Source organism: Salvia hispanica, chromosome 4, assembly GCF_023119035.1.
Source record: "Salvia hispanica cultivar TCC Black 2014 chromosome 4, UniMelb_Shisp_WGS_1.0, whole genome shotgun sequence".
NCBI classification, from domain to species: domain Eukaryota; kingdom Viridiplantae; phylum Streptophyta; class Magnoliopsida; order Lamiales; family Lamiaceae; genus Salvia; species Salvia hispanica.
Window position 1 is genome coordinate 33,958,542 of NC_062968.1, and position 18,613 is coordinate 33,977,154.

General features: G+C 35.4%; 4 protein-coding genes across 6 annotated transcripts; all 4 read right to left on the minus strand.

Annotated features, from left to right (window-relative positions):
* Positions 1-87: 87 nt before the first annotated feature.
* On the minus strand, positions 88-2,827 carry LOC125218759. Of its 2 annotated transcripts, none has more exons than XR_007176020.1 (7): positions 2,404-2,827; positions 2,098-2,175; positions 1,863-2,005; positions 1,050-1,120; positions 879-974; positions 634-742; positions 88-555 (listed from the first exon to the last, which is right to left on the minus strand). XR_007176020.1 is itself a non-coding variant. In XM_048120509.1 (7 exons), the coding sequence occupies exons 1-7, from the start codon at positions 2,788-2,790 to the stop codon at positions 473-475; spliced, it is 951 nt and encodes a 316-aa protein (XP_047976466.1). In that variant the 5' UTR covers positions 2,791-2,824; the 3' UTR covers positions 88-472. The 2 variants fall into 2 exon arrangements, 1 of the variants encoding a protein (XP_047976466.1); XM_048120509.1 differs by having other exon boundaries at positions 634-726; positions 2,404-2,824.
* Positions 2,828-3,662: 835 nt separating this feature from the next.
* On the minus strand, positions 3,663-8,157 carry LOC125217793 (ATP-dependent Clp protease proteolytic subunit-related protein 3, chloroplastic-like). Its single transcript, XM_048119330.1, has 10 exons — positions 7,837-8,157; positions 7,048-7,149; positions 6,058-6,180; positions 5,789-5,848; positions 5,144-5,240; positions 4,976-5,049; positions 4,602-4,655; positions 4,406-4,489; positions 4,210-4,326; positions 3,663-3,970 (listed from the first exon to the last, which is right to left on the minus strand). Exons 1-9 carry the CDS (start codon positions 8,107-8,109, stop codon positions 4,231-4,233), a joined length of 963 nt encoding a protein of 320 aa, XP_047975287.1. The 5' UTR covers positions 8,110-8,157; the 3' UTR covers positions 3,663-3,970; positions 4,210-4,230.
* A 590-nt stretch (positions 8,158-8,747) lies between these two features.
* LOC125185575 (REF/SRPP-like protein At3g05500) lies at positions 8,748-11,293 on the minus strand. The gene is made up of 3 exons (XM_048082127.1): positions 10,915-11,293; positions 10,606-10,836; positions 8,748-9,517 (listed from the first exon to the last, which is right to left on the minus strand). Exons 1-3 carry the CDS (start codon positions 10,951-10,953, stop codon positions 9,029-9,031), a joined length of 759 nt encoding a protein of 252 aa, XP_047938084.1. The 5' UTR covers positions 10,954-11,293; the 3' UTR covers positions 8,748-9,028.
* Positions 11,294-11,590: 297 nt separating this feature from the next.
* Positions 11,591-13,983, minus strand: LOC125185574 (heparan-alpha-glucosaminide N-acetyltransferase-like). Of its 2 annotated transcripts, none has more exons than XM_048082126.1 (8): positions 13,745-13,982; positions 13,435-13,572; positions 13,281-13,362; positions 13,129-13,205; positions 12,919-13,037; positions 12,418-12,535; positions 12,166-12,282; positions 11,591-12,102 (listed from the first exon to the last, which is right to left on the minus strand). In XM_048082126.1, the coding sequence occupies exons 1-8, from the start codon at positions 13,862-13,864 to the stop codon at positions 12,025-12,027; spliced, it is 849 nt and encodes a 282-aa protein (XP_047938083.1). In that variant the 5' UTR covers positions 13,865-13,982; the 3' UTR covers positions 11,591-12,024. The 2 variants fall into 2 exon arrangements, 1 of the variants encoding a protein (XP_047938083.1); XR_007170188.1 differs by having other exon boundaries at positions 12,059-12,102; positions 12,166-12,271; positions 13,745-13,983.
* Between the last annotated feature and the right edge of the window lie 4,630 nt (positions 13,984-18,613).

Genomic DNA, 18,613 nt, shown 5'->3' on the forward strand with positions numbered 1-18,613 from the left:
GATTCTCATCCAAAAGAACCCTTTAGTAAATTGGGCTCAAGTAATCAACTTATATCGTGGTTGTCCTTTAGTATTTAAAACAAAGTCTGAATCAAGAGAACATGGATACATACATTCGAGATACATACTAAGCAATTACATTCGTTTATCTCACAACAAAGGAATCAAGTCATAAATTTGCCCAAACTTGAAAGACAACACCCTGAAAAAAATCTAATAATGTACAGGCCTAGTTCGGAGCAGCACACATGAAAAGAGGACTCATCAGTGATCATTGAAGGGGGCTGAACATTATGTCAATTTTGCTGTAGTTAGAGGTTTGGCATAATGTTCATTTCCACGTCTGCTCAAACTATTCTTTTGCGCCAACCAACCTAGCTTCAGCTTACCCTGAATGTCTGATCCAAGAGAGAGAGAGCAAATGAAATCTCCAGCTTCTGATATGGAAAGGAGATACCTCCATGATGTCTCCTCAGCATACGAAGAGTTGGAATTTAGATGTTTCACCTCCCACGTTCAGATAGTTGACATCAACCACAACTTCCCCAAAATCATCTGGCAAACATAGAAAGTTGCTCTTCATTTATTTATCCAATTCCTTTAACTGAAGGCTATGCAGAGATATTCACAAACCTTCATATAGTGTCCTTGCAATATGAACATATTCAGGTATGAGATCCCGGTATATTATTCCTTCAGGATGTGCGTCCAAGACAACGAGGACTCCTGCCAACAACAAAATCTTGCATAAAGTTGGAAATCTTGTCAGACATATAAGCTGTCCCAGTGATTCTACAATTTCATCATCCTAAATTTGAAGCAAAAACAATCTTAGAAAATTATAATGCGTTCTGTATGATAAAAACGAGAATAGGCACCTGGTGCATCCCATGCCTTTCTGGAATCATTCGGTAAAGGAGCAAGCCATAAAATATTTCTCAAGTTCATTGAATCGTCGTAAGTAACATTGGATCCTGAGAATTATAAACTTCACAATCAAATAATGATGCTAAAAATTTGAGACATGCCACATGATTGACCCCGCTCACCGACTTGGCAATAGCCCATGTTGCAAGGAAAAAGTTCTTTGTCATAGGCAGGGTACTCTTTAGCATGAAACCTGCAAATATATGCACCATGGACTCACATATAAGTCATCAATCATCAGTTGATAATGTCTCATGGCAAACTTATCTCCGCAAAGGTAAATTATAAGTTATTCATGTCTCTCTATTCTGATGACGTGATATCATTTTCCTATATTTTTTAATTATTTACAATATCTTATAGACTTCTGATTTCTGAGACAAACCCTACCAATTTTTCACAATGGTACAAAACCTCCTGTCAGAATCCTTTCATAAATCTTCCGCTTAGCTCAAAAGTTTAATGCATCATATTGTTCCTAATTTTGTTTAAAAGGAGGGATCATGGCCTTCTAAGAGAAATAGATGGGTCCACTTCATTGAATCAATATCCAAAAATCCTGACTGCACATTCATACATAGAGTATTTCAACTGTCAGGTAACATTAATATACAAGTCTGAAGAAAAACATGGCATGCAGATTTATATTTTGTATTTCAATCAATGTATTTGCACTCATTTACTGCATATTCCATGAGAGAACCCAACAAATTGATTCAGGCACAGATTCTTGGTCAATTAAAACATTCTGCAAACTCCTGTACTGTACTTTAAACAGTAAACGAAAGCTTAGGTCATTTTTCAGAAAGGCTCCAAAGTTTGGGTCATAAACTATATGCAAGAGTCCTTTTAGGCCTAATCCTTAATTGAAGAATCCAGTTCCTCAAACTGTGAAACAAAAGAAGAGAGTAGAAGTGCTTCACAATTTAACTTACAAAATGCCAAGTCTTCCAGACTCCTTGGCAAGGAAAAGGTGACCATGGAAAAAATCATAGCGGCTTAGAGACACATTAAGGCCTACTCCCGGGCCACGCTCGACAATAATTTCAAACAAGAGCTCAATGTAAGAATTCAAGGCCTACAAAAACGGAATTGGCTTACGAAATTGAACAAGAATCTGAACAGGATAAAATAAAAGTAAACGCAATCAACCAGCAGTCACCAATGCACCTCATCAATGAATCGCCAGCCATAAGGATATCTAGTAAGCTCACAACGGTCCTGGTTTGATCCTTCAACATCAGGAACCTGCATTTTTTTCAAATCACCAAACATCCTTCACCACAATCCACAATCCACAATTCACTCACAGAAAGTAACAAGTTAGTAATTCACATCATTCTCATTCACTCAAACCGATTTTTGACAAAGTAAAATTGCAAGCACTCTCAAATCTCAATCTCAATCAACTCTGTAATTGCAATTTATAACTAGATGTTTAAAGAGAAAAGAAGAATGTAGAGAAAGAGGCATTACAGTTATAATAGTCGGATCAAGAGCTCGGTGAATAGCCCCAGGGTCACCGCCGGAGTCGACCGCGAGTCGCGCCAGCTCCAATACGGGCGGCGGCGGCGAGCGAATTAGGTAATCGACTGGCGTATTGAGTTGAGAAGTGAGTGCTCGGCGAGTTGGTAGGGTTTGATTGAAGGGGGCTAGGAATTTGAAGCATGAGCGGAGTTGTCGGGCGACTACCGAGTTAACGGAGGCGGCCTGGTGAGGTGAGCCGAGGAGGGAAAGCAAGTCCGAGGTGGTGGCTTTGGATTTGGGCGTGAGATTTCGGGGGAGTGAGAGAGGAACGGCGGCGGCGGCGCCGAGAGAGAGGGAGAAGAATAAGGCGAATTTGATTGGAAAGGAAGATCCCATAGCGTTGCAGAATGCAGTGTCATTTGCAACTTGCAACCACTTTTGCTTGAATTAATAATTTCATCCTAATTTTTTTTACATTTTATTTGACTACAAATCTTTGACTTACGTTAACCATTCCATCACTATGACCAAACAAATATACACAAATTTATTTTTAAAATATTTATGCAAACTTCTAGCAACTAATCCAACTCAAGAACCAACCTTTGATATTATATTATAAATGGGAGATATTCATCTTATTTCAGGCACACAACTAAGAGCCTACACAATAGGGAGCCCGCGGTGGCCGTCGGGGCTCCCTACTGCTGTGTGGATGAGGGCAAGGGGGTGGACTGCCATGAGCCTCGTTCGTGGCGAAGCAGCGGCGGTGGGAACGGGCTGCCTTGCCGCCGCGGCGCTGGAAACTTTTTTTTTAATTTTATTGAATTTTTGGTTTTTTTTAATAAATACACCATTTTTCATTCTAATTAAGAAGAAGCGGCGGATTTCGATGATGACTTTTTTTTATATATAAATACACCATTTTTCATTCCGATTGAGAAGAAGCGACGTATTCCGATGATACCACCGAGTAGGCAATGGCGGTGTTATTTTTTGTGTTTTTATAAAATTTTCATTGCATAATTTTCGCATATCTATAATACAACGAATATTTGGTTTTAATTTTATATCTAATTAATTTATGTTTCTTTTTCTAATTATTTTTTGTCCGATAATTTATATGGTGATTGAATTAAAATATACCAACAATTGATAAAATAATGTTAGTTGTGGCTGTGACGTGTCTACTATTGGGCTGGACAAATTTTTGTGGCTGTGCCTTGGGCGCCTCCGTGGCTTAGCCACATTATTGTGGACACTCTAGCTACAATGTCAACAAGCGTTCAGCTGTGGTGTTATTGAATAGTAAGTGGCTAGCTCAAGTATAACAAGCGTTCAACAAGACGTTCATTTATATGCAAAACAATCCAGAGCTGTTCTTCAAGGCTTTCTTACTAAGAATTTAAGCTGCATCCCCCAATTTATGCTCCACCTTTACGAGCTCACTGTAACTGATAACAATCATATGGTTATCCGTAATGGCTTAATCTTCGAAACCAGCTGTATATGCTTGAAATCAGAGTTTGGATAAGTAATAGGGTATCGGATGTGGTTTTGCTGTAGACTGAAAATCCTGCACAAATTCAATCACACATTTCATAAACATCTATCCAAAAGTTAATTGGACCAGCTCTCAGTTAGAAAGACTTCAAAAATCAAACATGGTTATTATACTTGTCTCATATCAATGCTTATATGTGTGATGAAGATGTGGAGGTAATTAGAAATTCACAGGAAGATCTTCAGTTGTATTAGGCTCACTGTATCCACCTTGAACAATTAATTAAGGGATATTGTAAGGAGAAAGCTCACCCACTAAGTATTTGGAAGTAACTACATTGAATCAAGGACTTTGATCCCAGCATTCTTATCCCATTCTTCTGGAGGGGCAGCATCTGCCATAATCTTTTCCTGTCCACGCCAAAGTATCTGATTCCAAATGTTACGTCATTAGTACAAAGCCAAGGTCAACATGTACGAAAGTTGGGCACAATCGGAAACAACTCACCTTATCAATGACACCAAATTCTTTAGCTCTAGTAGAGTCCATATAAAATGGCCTTTTCATCACATTGGCCACAGCCTCTTCTGACTGATCAAATTGAAAAGAAATCGAGGAATATTACTCCATAGATAGACAAGCACTACAACAATTCAACAAATATTCTCTAAAAAGAAAAAAGAAATTTGACGTATCAACTCACGTTTCCAGTGTGCTTAGCCAGAAGTTTAACAAGGACATCCCTGTTTACTATAACCTACAAAAGCAGTATAATAAGTAGCATAAACGTATTTAACACACTTATGTATGTCACAAGTAACAACCCAAAAAAAAGGCTACACAAATAAAACATTGTCAGTAAAGATCAGAAGTAGAAAACGGAAATGATTTGCATTTTTTACCCCAAATACAAATATTGATGTGTGTTCCTATGATGCCAGTGTGCCACCATGCATGGGTTGAAATACCCATCATTTTTAGTTTCCAATAAAGCTTATTATGGACTTATTATTTATCACTACACATGGATTAGAAACTTCCAGTCAAATGTAAGGTTGCAAAAAAGCTCGAACTTGCCTCTTTTGCACGAATCAGAACATCACTGGCTGGCATTAAACCAGAGGATGGAACACGGGGTTGTTGAATCATAGCTGAAAATAGAAAGTTCTAAATAAATTAAGGAAAATGCAAGAGAAACAACTTAAGGGCTGCGCATAAAATCAAATGCAAGAAACTGAAAACTACCTTTGGCATGTGGCATCATGAACCTTTTGCCTTTGCTTCCAGCAGAGAGTAAGAGGCATGCATGGCCTATAGCAGCTCCAACAGCTACGGTATGTATCTGCATATGAAATTAAGCATGCAGGTAATAAATATGATGAGCCAAACACGAAGTATCATTTAAAACAAGTCGATCATGCATTCATGCTATATTAAAATGCCACTTTAAATCAGGCAAAGAAAGTGATACCTATCTTTGTCAAAAGTTTGAGCACAAACTGCCATAATAATTATGAAAATGATCCATGAGGGGGGAAAATATTTGCAGAAAACAGGATAACATGGTTCTGGAGAAGGCAATGTTTCCTTTTAAAGAAAAGTGGCCAAAGGAGATCCTGACCACAATGCACACTACGAAGTTCATATACAGCATGAAATCAAGATGTTTTGTTCATAAATTTGCATTTCTAGGATAATATCAGCATAACTGACATTAATACAGGCCAGTAAAACCAAAACACCACCACAACCAGGTATATTATCTGGAGAGCACAAATTGGATAATTCTCAACATATTACTCAATTTTGAGCATTTAAATAATCTAAACAAGCAACCTGAGCCTGCACGATTATCAAATAAGAAGTACTCCATACACACATAAACCATACCTCATTCTTCAATTGCATCATAGCATCATAAATTGCAAAACCTTCAGTCTCCATTCCAACCTTACATTATAGAAAATTTTAAGCATTACTTAAAATGTATGAATAATACACTCAATGTGGAACTTCGAAAAAAAAGTAGTTGAAATATTGCATATGCCCTTGGGAGGGGGAAAAACAGCTGGAAACAGCTGCTATAGAAGAATCATGTAAAGAAAGGCAGTGCGTGGACAAGAAAGTTTAAGAGAATACAAGATCACTTAAAGCCTCACCGTTTCACCATCATCACGAGTTGTCCCAGTGGAATTTATGTAGAGATAAATTGGCTCTTTGGGATCCATCCACTGAAGATACATCAACTCAGCTACAATAAGCTCAGTAACAGCTGGAACCAACTGAAACCAAGAAAGGTCCATTTTATTTGCTAGAATAAAGTAAAAAGTCTTACTCAAAATTCGAAAATAAAGTAATAGGAGTAACACAACAGCCGCCACTCATTATTTCAGAAGTTAGTTTCAAAATTCTAATTTAAATGTAAAAATTACGATAACAAAGTGAACCACTCAGTATCAATTGGTTTGCCACTGCTAAAACTATATCGATTTCCTCTTACAAGTGTATCAATCACATGGATGTTGTAGCACAGCACTGAAACACACTTATTTATTTTGTATACATGAAATCCTACCCGCAAAAAACAAAAGAAGACTATAATTAGAATACGTGCATAAGAGGCACCGAACCATCAGGTCATCTATGACTATTAAAATACGGAGTATATGTTTTTGAGGAATGATTGGGAAATGAAGAGGTACTACCAAGAAAACTAGCAGACAATTCACTATCCTATAATGGCAAATTGATCCCCCTTATATCATAAATGATTCAAATTATTTTAATACGCTGAAAAATATATATTCATCGGATGTGTAAACCAACTGAAACAGTCAATAAAACTGCCACGACATGTCCCGAATAAAAATACAGATCTAAATTGCTTTTTTAAGAACCATATAAGGATTGTGATGGAATTTGTTGGTGGTCTTCATATCAAGAGCATGCTAATAACTGAAAAATCAGCTGGGTACCAGTGAATTAGTAACAAGTTATTTGGTGCATGTGATATACATACACTGTCTACTACTCCATATACTATATTCTGAATACTATGACCAGAACCTGTTGCAGCTTTCTTCATCTTTAACTTTAACAAATCAGGAATGGAATAATCTAAGAGAACAAAGTAGAGTCAAAGTAGTAACCGGCATGCCAATGTACACTATTCTTCCATGCAGCAATAGTGAAGGTAAGTCTGGTGGTGGTCTTCTTGGTCTGTGCTCATTGTATGAAACAGATCTCTCCACCTGTTTCAATCAACAAAAATAATATTCACAAGTGCTTGAACTTATTGTAAAATTATGAGTTTCCTCAAAAAAATACTAGCAATGTGCCAATGTGTTATTTCTCAAAGCAGTAGTATAAATTCTTCATTTTAGTTGGATATTATGATTATTATGAAAGCTAATTCCAAGAATTCTCATAGCCTGCATATGGTAAACTTGAAGGAGCTAATCCCTAGGACAAGCTTCCCAGATTGCAAGCACAAGGAAAAGGCTGTACAAAGTTACATATCACTGCTATCTCACGTTCAAGTTCGATACAAGGATCTTCAACAGAGATCCACATATGAAAACGTCGAACATTTCATGTGTTTCATCAAGATTTTATAGTGTTCAACCCAGTGCACTAAATGCACCGAACGTAGGCCCATCCCAACTTTGCTTGCATCTCATTATAACGAGACGAGGCTAACCCACCGATATCAACGCAGTTCACCAAAACTGCCAATATATTATGAGGATTGGATGATCCCAAACTCCTTTTAACCCTTTCAATTTCTAATTGATTCTCCAGATAAACAATCACATTCAAAACAAAACAAAACAATCAAGCAGTAGGCAAGTAAATGGTTGAATTTCGAAGTGAGTATAGGGTGTGTACAATTGCACCACACATAGCGACGATTAGTCAAAAAGAGAAGCAATGAATACCTGGGCAGGAGTGGCCATGAGTGTGGGGGAGTCGAAAACATCCAAAAATGGCGGCGTATCGGAATTTTTGGGTCTATTGAGCAGCGTATCGGGAGAGGTGGCAGCAAGAGAGGCGAGCCTGGATAGGAAGGGGTCTTTAGGGTTAATTGGAGGCATGGGAATTTTGGAGCTGTTGGTTGCACTGCAAGTAGGCCGTTTGGAGAAGTGCAGGGCGGAAGCTGATGAAGAGCAGCAGAGAGACGAAGCCATGGGCATCCGCAGACAGTTAGCCATTGAAATTTTGCCTTTGGAGGAGCAAGGAGATGAGACGATGGTGTTGGTGTGCAGATATCAAACTCTTCAGCTCCGGATCCTCTCCTCTGGGTCGGGTCGGGTCGGGTCGGGTCGTCAAATTTTGCTTGCGTTGATTTACGTGATATTTAGTAACGTTTGTTTTGAAAATCTTTAAACCACAAATTCAAGTTCTTTCTCTTTACCAAAGTTACTTGAAAAGAAAACAACGTTTTTTTTGTTCTTTTCTCTTAAGCTGAGGAAGTGCGTAGTCTAAGTAAACGTAATTTTATATGAATCTATTTGAGTTGAGGTCTTGAGGGAGTGAAACGATTGTGAAGATTTTCAAATCAAAAATTTATTCTTTTGCTCTATATCTAATGTTTGTGCATTTATCAAATTTCTTTATTTGTTGCTTCCTTCTTTATCCTAAGAAAATACATGTTTTTTGGAAACATTGCATTTACAAAATATAAGTACTAATGTTGAATATAAAGTGGAAGTTGGTACATGACATGCATATAAACTTCATTTAACCAAAATATTTTAGTTTTGTAACATATCACTATACATATATACAAGATTTCACTGTATTACAACCTTGAGCGTGTCTTAAATAGAAGCACATCCTGAAATATAAATTCAAGCGCAAGAACAACACCTTGTTATTCTGATATATGTCTCACCATGGCATGAAGCAATTACAAAGGGGGTGGGAATGGATAGAAAGAATAAAACAACCCACATTTATCAAGTTGATGCAATGGTAAATCTGACCCCTGTCTCAAACCATAATCCATACGTCCCATATGCATTATCAAAATTCTTTCTAAAACCAAATACTAGTTCCAAAAAACTGCTTAAAACACGTACCTACTTCTAGTAGAGAACTCTGTCGTTCCCGCCTGCTAAAGAATCATTACTAGGCCGTTATTTCTTCTTCTACCCGGCCGCCATCAATGACGACAGGCGTCATATTATCAGTTCTTAGAGCCTCTGCAATCTTGTCAATAGGTATGATTGGAAGATGAGCTGCCACCTTGTACCCACTCTTGGCAGCAACTTCAACCCTCTGGTTGTACATCTCTGAGCAGTAACCGGCTAGTGGACCAGCAGCTAGAGCAGCTCGTTGGAAGAGGGCGTACTGATTCAGCAAACGCCAAACATAGAGTGCATACTCCTCGGTCATTGGTTCATACTTGGTGTAGAAGTCCTTGGCTACTGGCTCGTACTTGGCATACACTGATTTTGCAAGTCCAGAAGCCGTCTCCACCATGCCACTTTTCTGGACATCAGCCATCACACACCGAGCAGCAACAGGTGCTCTCCGAGCATGGTTGTAGGCTTTGAAAGATGCGCTCCTCAGAGATGAGGGCATGCACTTCTGCACCTTGTGCACAGACTCATCAACCTGCATAATCCATCCAGATTGGTTTATCCACTCTTTCTGGATGAATATAATTTGATCTCTCCAAAAGACATTCACATAGGCCATCATCTTCCAAGTATAAATGCCAATCAATATTGCGTGGAAACAAAATGAATCCCTTCGTGAGAAAGGATGGAAAAATGGTCCATCCCTAGAGGCCACAAATATTCAAGGATTTACACAAGTTAAGCATTGTTATAGAATGATTTCACCATATAGTTTTGTAACAAGATATTCCAGATCAAAGAAGTTTGTGTTTTAAACAGGAGAGGCTTAAAAGTAAACCAGACAAGCTTAAAGAAGTTGAACAATAATAATGAATGGGAGAGCAGAGGCATCTATCATAAAATTTCCCCTGAAATCAGAGAATCATTTGCATTAAACGAATTCTATAGCATAGCATAACCACGCGGGTGTCACTACCATAAGAAGGATTTTGTGATTGTTTAAGGAGTAGAAAGTCTCCAAATGCGATTTTTAGAATATACATACAAAAGAGAGCATTTGGTTTCTCTATAAAACACTTAACTTACCTGGTTAATTTAACTGATTGGGGTCAATGTACAGAAATAACAAAGAAAATAACTCAGAAAGAACCATGCATTTCTCAATCCAAGAGCTTCAATCTCCGGCAATGCCACTGCGACACTTATTTTCTAAATAGAACCTCTGCATCACCAACCATATCATGCCATAGTTACACACTCAGCGCATTATTTCCTTGAAATTTGAAAAATGAGCACAATGTGATAGGAAATTCGTAAATCCAGATAACAAGGTTATCAAGTTGTGGAAATCAACACCAGCCTGGCTTGTAAGATAACTTACAGAGCATTGCTATTCCTACAAACTAAGGATAAAAAATTAGCATCTGAATAGTTAATTAAATCAATTTCAACCTAATTGAGAAATTTATTCTTTATCAACGAAGCCCCATCCAATCTTTCAGCGTTTAACCCTAATAAGATCAAACAATCATCGAATGAAGCAACAGACACAATGAAAAACACATAACAGGAGAAGTGATTAGAATATCATCATATCCAACGTCAAATTGAAGCGCATTATACCTTGCGATCCGCAAACTTGAGGACATGAATGGGAAGATCTTGCGATTTAGCGTAAAGCGGGCCGATAACGGTCCTGACAGAGTCCTCAACGACTTTAATTCCGGGCTTGAGGCGGCCTGATCTCTCCTTGGCGAAACCGTAGATGGTGGCGATGAGCATCAGCGCGTGAAGGGTGGCGACCACCACGAAATCCAAGTACTTGAGCCTCGGCCTGTTGTCATCGTCCCTCGCCTTGATTTGACAGAAACCAATTAGGCATTAATACATGAAATCAAATCAGAATGGGGCGAATGGTGATGGCAGGCTTACGGATTGAGGTTGTTGGAGACTGCAATCTGTTTTCGCCATGATGAATTACAACAGCGCTAATCTCCTCTGTCTGGTTCTTCAAAATCTAGATTTGAATGAGTCGCGTTGGATATAAGAGAGAGAGAGAGAGATGTGGTGTATTATTATGTCATCATGTGTGTGAAAAGTTGCGTGGGCAGTGTGTGAAATTAATGAGCATGCAACTCTTGGAGCCTTAACCATCTATTTCATGCAATTCATGGCACATATTTTATTTCTTTTCCTAAAAATTAATTATAATTCCAAGTCACACTTTATAAAACTTTATTTCTAAATTCAATGCATCACGTCAAAAAAAATCAGATTTACTCATATACACGGGACGACACCGTTTAGCGTTTATCATTAAGGTTACTTATTAGTGTCCTAACTAATTTACAGTAATAACTAATAACTTTCAATATTGATACTATTAAATAGTATTAGTTATTACTATAAATTAGTTAGTATTTGATCACACGCCTGCAATAGTATATACTTCTTTTTTTAGGAGAATGTAAGACATCACTATTAATAAAAATTCTGTAAGCTCTATTAATAAAATTTTGTAGGACAAAGTTCAACGTATAAGATTTGTTAAAATAAGAAGTTGAAATATATACTAATCGAAAACAATCTTACACAATTATTTTTGACATATGGGGAACGACGATGTATTACCTGAATTCTTTAAGTAGTGGGAGAATCGACCGTTTGCATAACTCAATCAACATACTTTTATGTATGAAGGATGAGGTTAGGAGTTTGATCTCCCATTCACAACAATATATGGCTATAAATACAACAAAAAAAATACAACCCTACTAACATCAAATGGAATCAGATAAAAACTATCCATAATTGTTGTTTTGAACTGCACACATTGTGAAAAGATAAGAACTAAAGCTTCCAGTATATGGAGAATCGGTGCAATAGGCCAGCAACGACGCCCCAAAACAGTATCTCAGCAAAGATAACGTAAAGCAGAGTCCCGACTCTCCTTGAATGCCACACATTGATGAAAATGTGCTTCTGAATCCACCCTACCTAAAAACAACTTAACCAATCATCATACAATATCACCCTTCACCTCTAGTAGGCCATCATTCTTTTGTTCATTGTTGACTCACTTCGGAAAGGTCCCTCGTGCGGAGAGCTCATTGTGCAAGCCTGCAACACTTGAGAATGAGGACTTTGAGTAACCAATATATGAGACAAACATAAACCACTCACTTTCGATCTCTTCCAAGCTGGATGCGGATACATGTGATTGCTTCCAAGCACAATTCTATCAATATAGCCGACTGCATTACAAGGAGGATCCAGTTTCCCTCTCACACTGCAAGCTACCTGAATATCAAAATTTCTTGTCCAAACAGTTTCATTTGAGAAATAGTACAGTTAATGGACCAGAAATATCTTGATATCAAAATCCTTTTTTCAACTAGACAAATTAATCTAGCAATGAAAAGAGAAAGGGCTTACAGTTAGAACTTTCCCAAAATCAGGACTGTCTGTATTTTTCACCCTGAAGTGCCAGTCGGGAACATATATTCCATATAACACGGCCAGATAAACACTCAGAACACAAGCTGCAAAAATCCTGCGAATCGCAGATCACTAGTTGATAGCATGTAACCATGAACGTGAGACAGCAGAAGAAATTCAAGAAAGAAGAGAAGGGAAGTTGCAGAGAAGAAACGTTAAGCAGCCACATCAGATTAGTTCTTAGGAGCAGTTTCTTCTAGTGAATCAACTCAATATATAGAGACCCATTGTAATGGATGAATATCCAAATACAATCTGATAAATGAGAGAAGTCTCTGGAGAGAGCTTTGAGCAGTTCCATTGAATGCTCATCTATTGTTCTATCTTCGCTGTTCGATCATCTATGCATTCAATGAGTATTCCAGCAAACACTCGACACTACTCAACTGAAAGTTATTCGAAATCAAATTTATCAGCAACTGTTAAGAGAACACTCACCAATGCCAAATATATAACTTGAACACAGACAGCTTTCCAGCAGGTGATAGGTCTTTCGGAACAGAGCATCTCGTCAAGATTTCTACTAAAGCGACCAATAAATAGGCGAGAGCTATTCTCTGCAAAAGATACAAAAGTCCAAATCTCAATAAAACTTCATTTGATGAAAGATGAATCAGTCCAAATCTAGAAGTAAGTTATGATTTTCACCTGAAGAATTCCACACCACCTTATCATTTTCATGTCAACCCCATATGTTAGCTTGTCAGGGGCATGTGAATAACCTCCTGCACGAAACCATTTTGGATATTACCTAAACATGCAAACTCAAATAATTTATGCAGAGCAGAGCAACAACTAACCTTGCAAAAGGAGGCCCCAGAAGAGAAGTTTAATAGTTCTGAAAATGATTTTTCTGATAGCTTCTGCCCTACCTTGTATTCTCTATCCATATAAATCAGCAAAAGAGTGTATTAACAACAATCAATGACATCGAATTGGTTAAAAGAGTCGAACCTTGAGCGCCAGTGCAATGGCCATTCCCACAATAAAGAGGAAAAATGGCATAACAAAATCAGCAAGAGTGCAGCCATTCCATGGGGCATGACCTATAACAGGCCACTCTTCGCCCGCGTCATCCACCAAGATCATCAACTGAACTCCAATAGATATTTCCAATTTCATGATTATCATAATTCATAAGCCTATTCCAAATTTCCAAATCGAAGCAATAACTAGGGATATGAAGTTAAGGAATTCGAGAATAATGATGAGATGAAACGAGAAAGCATGGACACAAGTGAGAAAGCAAAAAAACATGAATTACCGCGACGGTGAGGCCTCTGAAGATATCGAGCGACGCGACGCGCTTGGGTTTTGGGTTGTGTTTTTGTGTGTGTTGGGATTCTGAGTTTGGAGCTCCACAATCTTCTTTGATGTCCGCCATCTCACTACCTGCTTACTGAAACCATTATTACCTTATATGTACTGTAGGCTGTAGCTAGGTGATGTTGAAATGTGTGTGTTTTATATGTCTTCTTCTGTGCCAATCTTCAATAACACACAACCACTAATTTATCACTCCATACTATTAAAATGATGAGTAGAAAATAAAATAAAGTTGCAAGTCTTATTCTTGAATGTGGGGTACTGTATCCAGATTTGTTCAAAGATTCGAGATACGATTTTATAGTGTAATCAAACCCTCTAATACATTATTACTACATGCTACACCATTTCATGGTCGCAATGATTGTTTTGGTAATACAGATTTATTCATAAGTTGTTCGGACGTAGCAGTATATAATTCACAAACTATAATAATATTAAGATAAGACTTAAGTGCTGTTTTTATTTTGTAAAATACTTTCTTACGAATATTTCATTGTATTTTTATTTTTAGCACAATAAATGTTCATTTCTTATATTCGTATTTTTATTTTTAGCAAAATAGAATAGTCATTTCATTTATGTGCATTTAAGTTTTTAGCATAATGAATGATCATTTCATTTACTTGTATTTTGATTTTTAACACAATGAATGTGCATCAAACACGACAAATTGAAAGTTGCAAAGTATTCTTGATACATATTACTCCATTTTAAAATTTGTGGTGATACTTTTTCTATATATATACTAGTATTATAGTTATTGGTTTTCAAAATTATCAACAATCATCAAAATATCTTAATTCCCAAAAAAAATTCAAATTTTGCATCTTATCAAAACCCTCAAAATTTTCTCCGGCCCCTTATATTCACAAAACACTGTTTTTTCTTCCAATTCAAAACAAATTTCTACATCTCAAGAAATTTCTTTATCTATAAATATCACTCGCAATTTACTTAGAAAAGTTCAACACGCAAACAAAAATTAGAAGGGTAAAATAGTAGAGAAGCTCATATTGCTCTTCTAGAAGATTTGATTGAGCACATTTTGAAAGATTTGACACAAACTTAAATACGGAGTATGTAATGTTAATCTTGTTTAAACTATCTTTCTATTTTTTTCACTCTTCATTTGTAGCTTGATGACTTGATTTGTTTATTTTTATAATTGTATTATATTTATTTATTTGTGTTATTTATTATTTTTTGCTTCAATTATTTGAATGTCTAATAGTAATTTTTATTTTAAATTTGAACTATATACTAATTTATAGGAGTATAAATTTTCAGGTATTATTTAATATGGAGTATATTTGAACTAATTATAAATTGTATTAATTTAAAATATATGAAAAATAAAATATTAATTGGGTTAGGTTGAGGCAAGTAATGGAAATAAAAAGGTTAATTTAATTAGATTGGATGAGGATTGTGTATGTTAAAATGTAAAAAAAAAAAATCACCCTGTTTAAAAAGTTAATTTCGATTGGGCTGAGTGAAGGTTAAGATGGAGCAGGATAGTCATAGGAGTCTGTTTCTTTTCTATTCTATTTGGGCCTTTTTAAATATAGACTACGATTAAGTTAGTTGGGCCTTTTTATTTTATTTCTTACATTATAGCCCAATAGCATGTTTTAAACATATAGATGAAGTACTTACTTAAATAAAATTACGGTAGGTTTCAACTTTCAATAATATAAGTATTTACTAGTCATGGTTATTTTTTGAGTGTTGGGGTATGGTTTCACAGAAAATATATTAATGTTTCAACTTTTTAAAAATATTAAATTTAATACTCCATTAGTTTATTTAAATTTCTACATGGCTTCATGTACATATCCTATACAAGGGGATTTTGGCATAATAACATATGGGTGTGCCAAAATAAGAAGGAACAAGAGGTGAAAAATAAGTAGTAGTAGTAGCAGTAGTAGTAGGTGCATTGCGTGTCACAAACACACGCCCACACAAGTAAGTCTTGTAGAGAGAGACAATGTGCAGAGATGTGTATATTCCCATCATATCCTGTCCCTCCATTTACACTCAACTCTTGCTCATCATTACGCCATTTCTTGCACTGCTTCCCGACATGATTTCTTGTTTAACACTGGCGCGCCCTAATCTTAAAGCTGCAAAAACTCCCACTTTCTAAGAGAGTTTGCTTGTGTGGATGGTTTTGCGTCCAACTCCACCTCAATTCTCTTTTCCGATTCCTCCCTGCTTCACGCAACTTTAACTTAACTCTTACTAATCCGTTACCTCATTGTAATTTCTTACAATGACAAAATTGGAAATATTATCACAAATTAAATTATAACCGCACTTCATATATTCACGCACGCTGGAACTAATTGTATAGGATTGTGTTATATATCGTGGAAATTATATGTTCAGTAAAAATACGTGAAAAGAAATTGAATGGATAAGGTTAATGAGTTCGCTGTAAAATTTAGTTGCACCAAAAAAATATCGCTCTTAATTAGTGGAATTGAAACTCAAGTCTTGCATTAACTTATTTGGCAAATAGATGCATCTACCATAAATCTATTAGAAATTTGGCTTCCATACTATTTTTCAATTGCTCAATTAAATTATCTATTAAAAATTAAAGTTTGGTGTATTTCATTTGTTATGAAAATAAGTGTATATAACATATGAGATTTTCTATTTGTTGAGTGACCGAATAAAAAATAATGGGTCTTATATTTTATATAAATATAAACTACGGTTATGGTCCCAACATCTCTGTATTCTCTCGACAAACTATTGTGGAGAACATTTCTTTTTCGTTTGGAAGATTCATAGTCGTCGTTAAACAATTCCATCGTTCAGTTCTAAATGGATCAAGATATGTTTTTGCTCTACAATTTCTGGCCCTTCTTCATTGTTTTTGATTAGTCATCACAGAAAAGTTTATGAAATAGTTCATTCAATTATTCCAACAAAATCTCTCTTATCGAATATTGATTAAAATTAGTTATTATTACTCACATTTGGATAATAAAAATTATTCAAAGCCATGACATGCAGAGTCCACCACAATTTATAACAAAATAAATAATTGCAAAAAACAGAATAACATCAAAAGTACAATAAAAGAACAATGTAGAAACAAACAAATAACAAAAACCAACAACAAAATATAAACCAACAGAATAATCTTGCTAACTCACATAATCTTGCATGAACCACGAAAGTTAAACAATAATAGTACTATAAAAAACAAACCTGATAGAAATCATTATGAAATCAATTGATTATAGGAGGTGTATGTAATTACTCATGATCGGATCGGACTTTTACCAATATTAGATAGTACATTTATTTTTGTTTCTTCTCCTTATACCAATATTAGATACATTTACTTTTGTTTCATTTGTCAATAAAATAAAATAAAAACATCTCAGATTTATTTTTGTATTTGTCAAGGGAAAAAAAAAAAGATAAAAGGCTAATAAAGAGATATTATGTGGGCAGGTGTGGATTTTCGCTATCATCGAAAGGAATTTTCGTGGGGCTTTAGATTGACTAGAATCGACTGAAATCTTTGTACAGATTATCGTAATGTGACTTTATTTCCCGTGAGAGTAAATCTTTAAATTTTTGATTGATTTCAAACGATGTACGTAGGATTTAATGAGCCTTTACTCAACAATTAAAATTTTCAACTCTAGGATTCAATTTACTATGATTAAATTAAATGAGCACGGACCCCCACAATATTTATTTCATAAATTTTTTTATTTATTATTATGAAATTGTTATTTCTTATTTTCATATTTTGATTATTTTATCGCTTGACTACAATAAAGTACTAAGATGAATCTGGAGTATTTTTGAACATATTCGTACATCACGATTCACGGGTGCTATTCTTGTTACTCATGTAAAAGTAAAATTATAGAAGAAAAAAAGGGTAAAATGAATTTATCGCCTAAATGATTTTTTCTAAAATTAAAAAATCTTACTCATATCCAAATCTCCACTAATTAACTTAAGTAGTAGTAGGTATATTGTAGTACTATATTACAGGTACACTATATACTATTTGATGGTTAATGTCTATTTGTAGGTATTCGTATTATGATTTGTCACGGGTATTGATAATTCAATGTTATAATTAATGGCGTAATCAATAACTACAAGTACGTACAACATCAAATGAAATTGATTTTTCAAAAAAAAAAAATCAAATTAAATCAGAAATTAATGAAGAAATACCTAAAAAGTGAATGTTAATTAAAGATATTCAATATTAGTATGGTGAATTTTGAATCTTTAAATTATAAATTCACCTTTACTGTTTCCCTATTCAAGAGGCGTAAGCTCCTGTTTTGCACCATGCTATTTTTGACGTTTCAAAACTTATTTCACACGCATTCATTTTCTCTCGATCATGTTTTCACCTCTACATAGTAGAAGTGTCTTTATAATCCATGCATATTTTCCTTTTGAGAATCATAAGTAAATTAAATTTATTTTTCGTAGATATTATACCTCATTAGTAAACGATATGCTACATTTACATTTTACATTTTATATTATATTTTCATATTAAAATTTATAATCTACTATTATTAAGGCGCAAAACAATATATAATAAAATTACATCATTATTGTACATAACGAAATTATAATTATGCAAGTAGCATATGTGAAGGAAAAATAAAACTATAGCAAATTAATGGACCAAATCACCATTAAACTAGGGTAATTACTCGGAGGCCAAAAGAAGTTTGGTTTCACAATTCACAGAAGTTCGGTGGTCAAAAAATAAATACTACTACTACTACTAGTATGAAAAAGA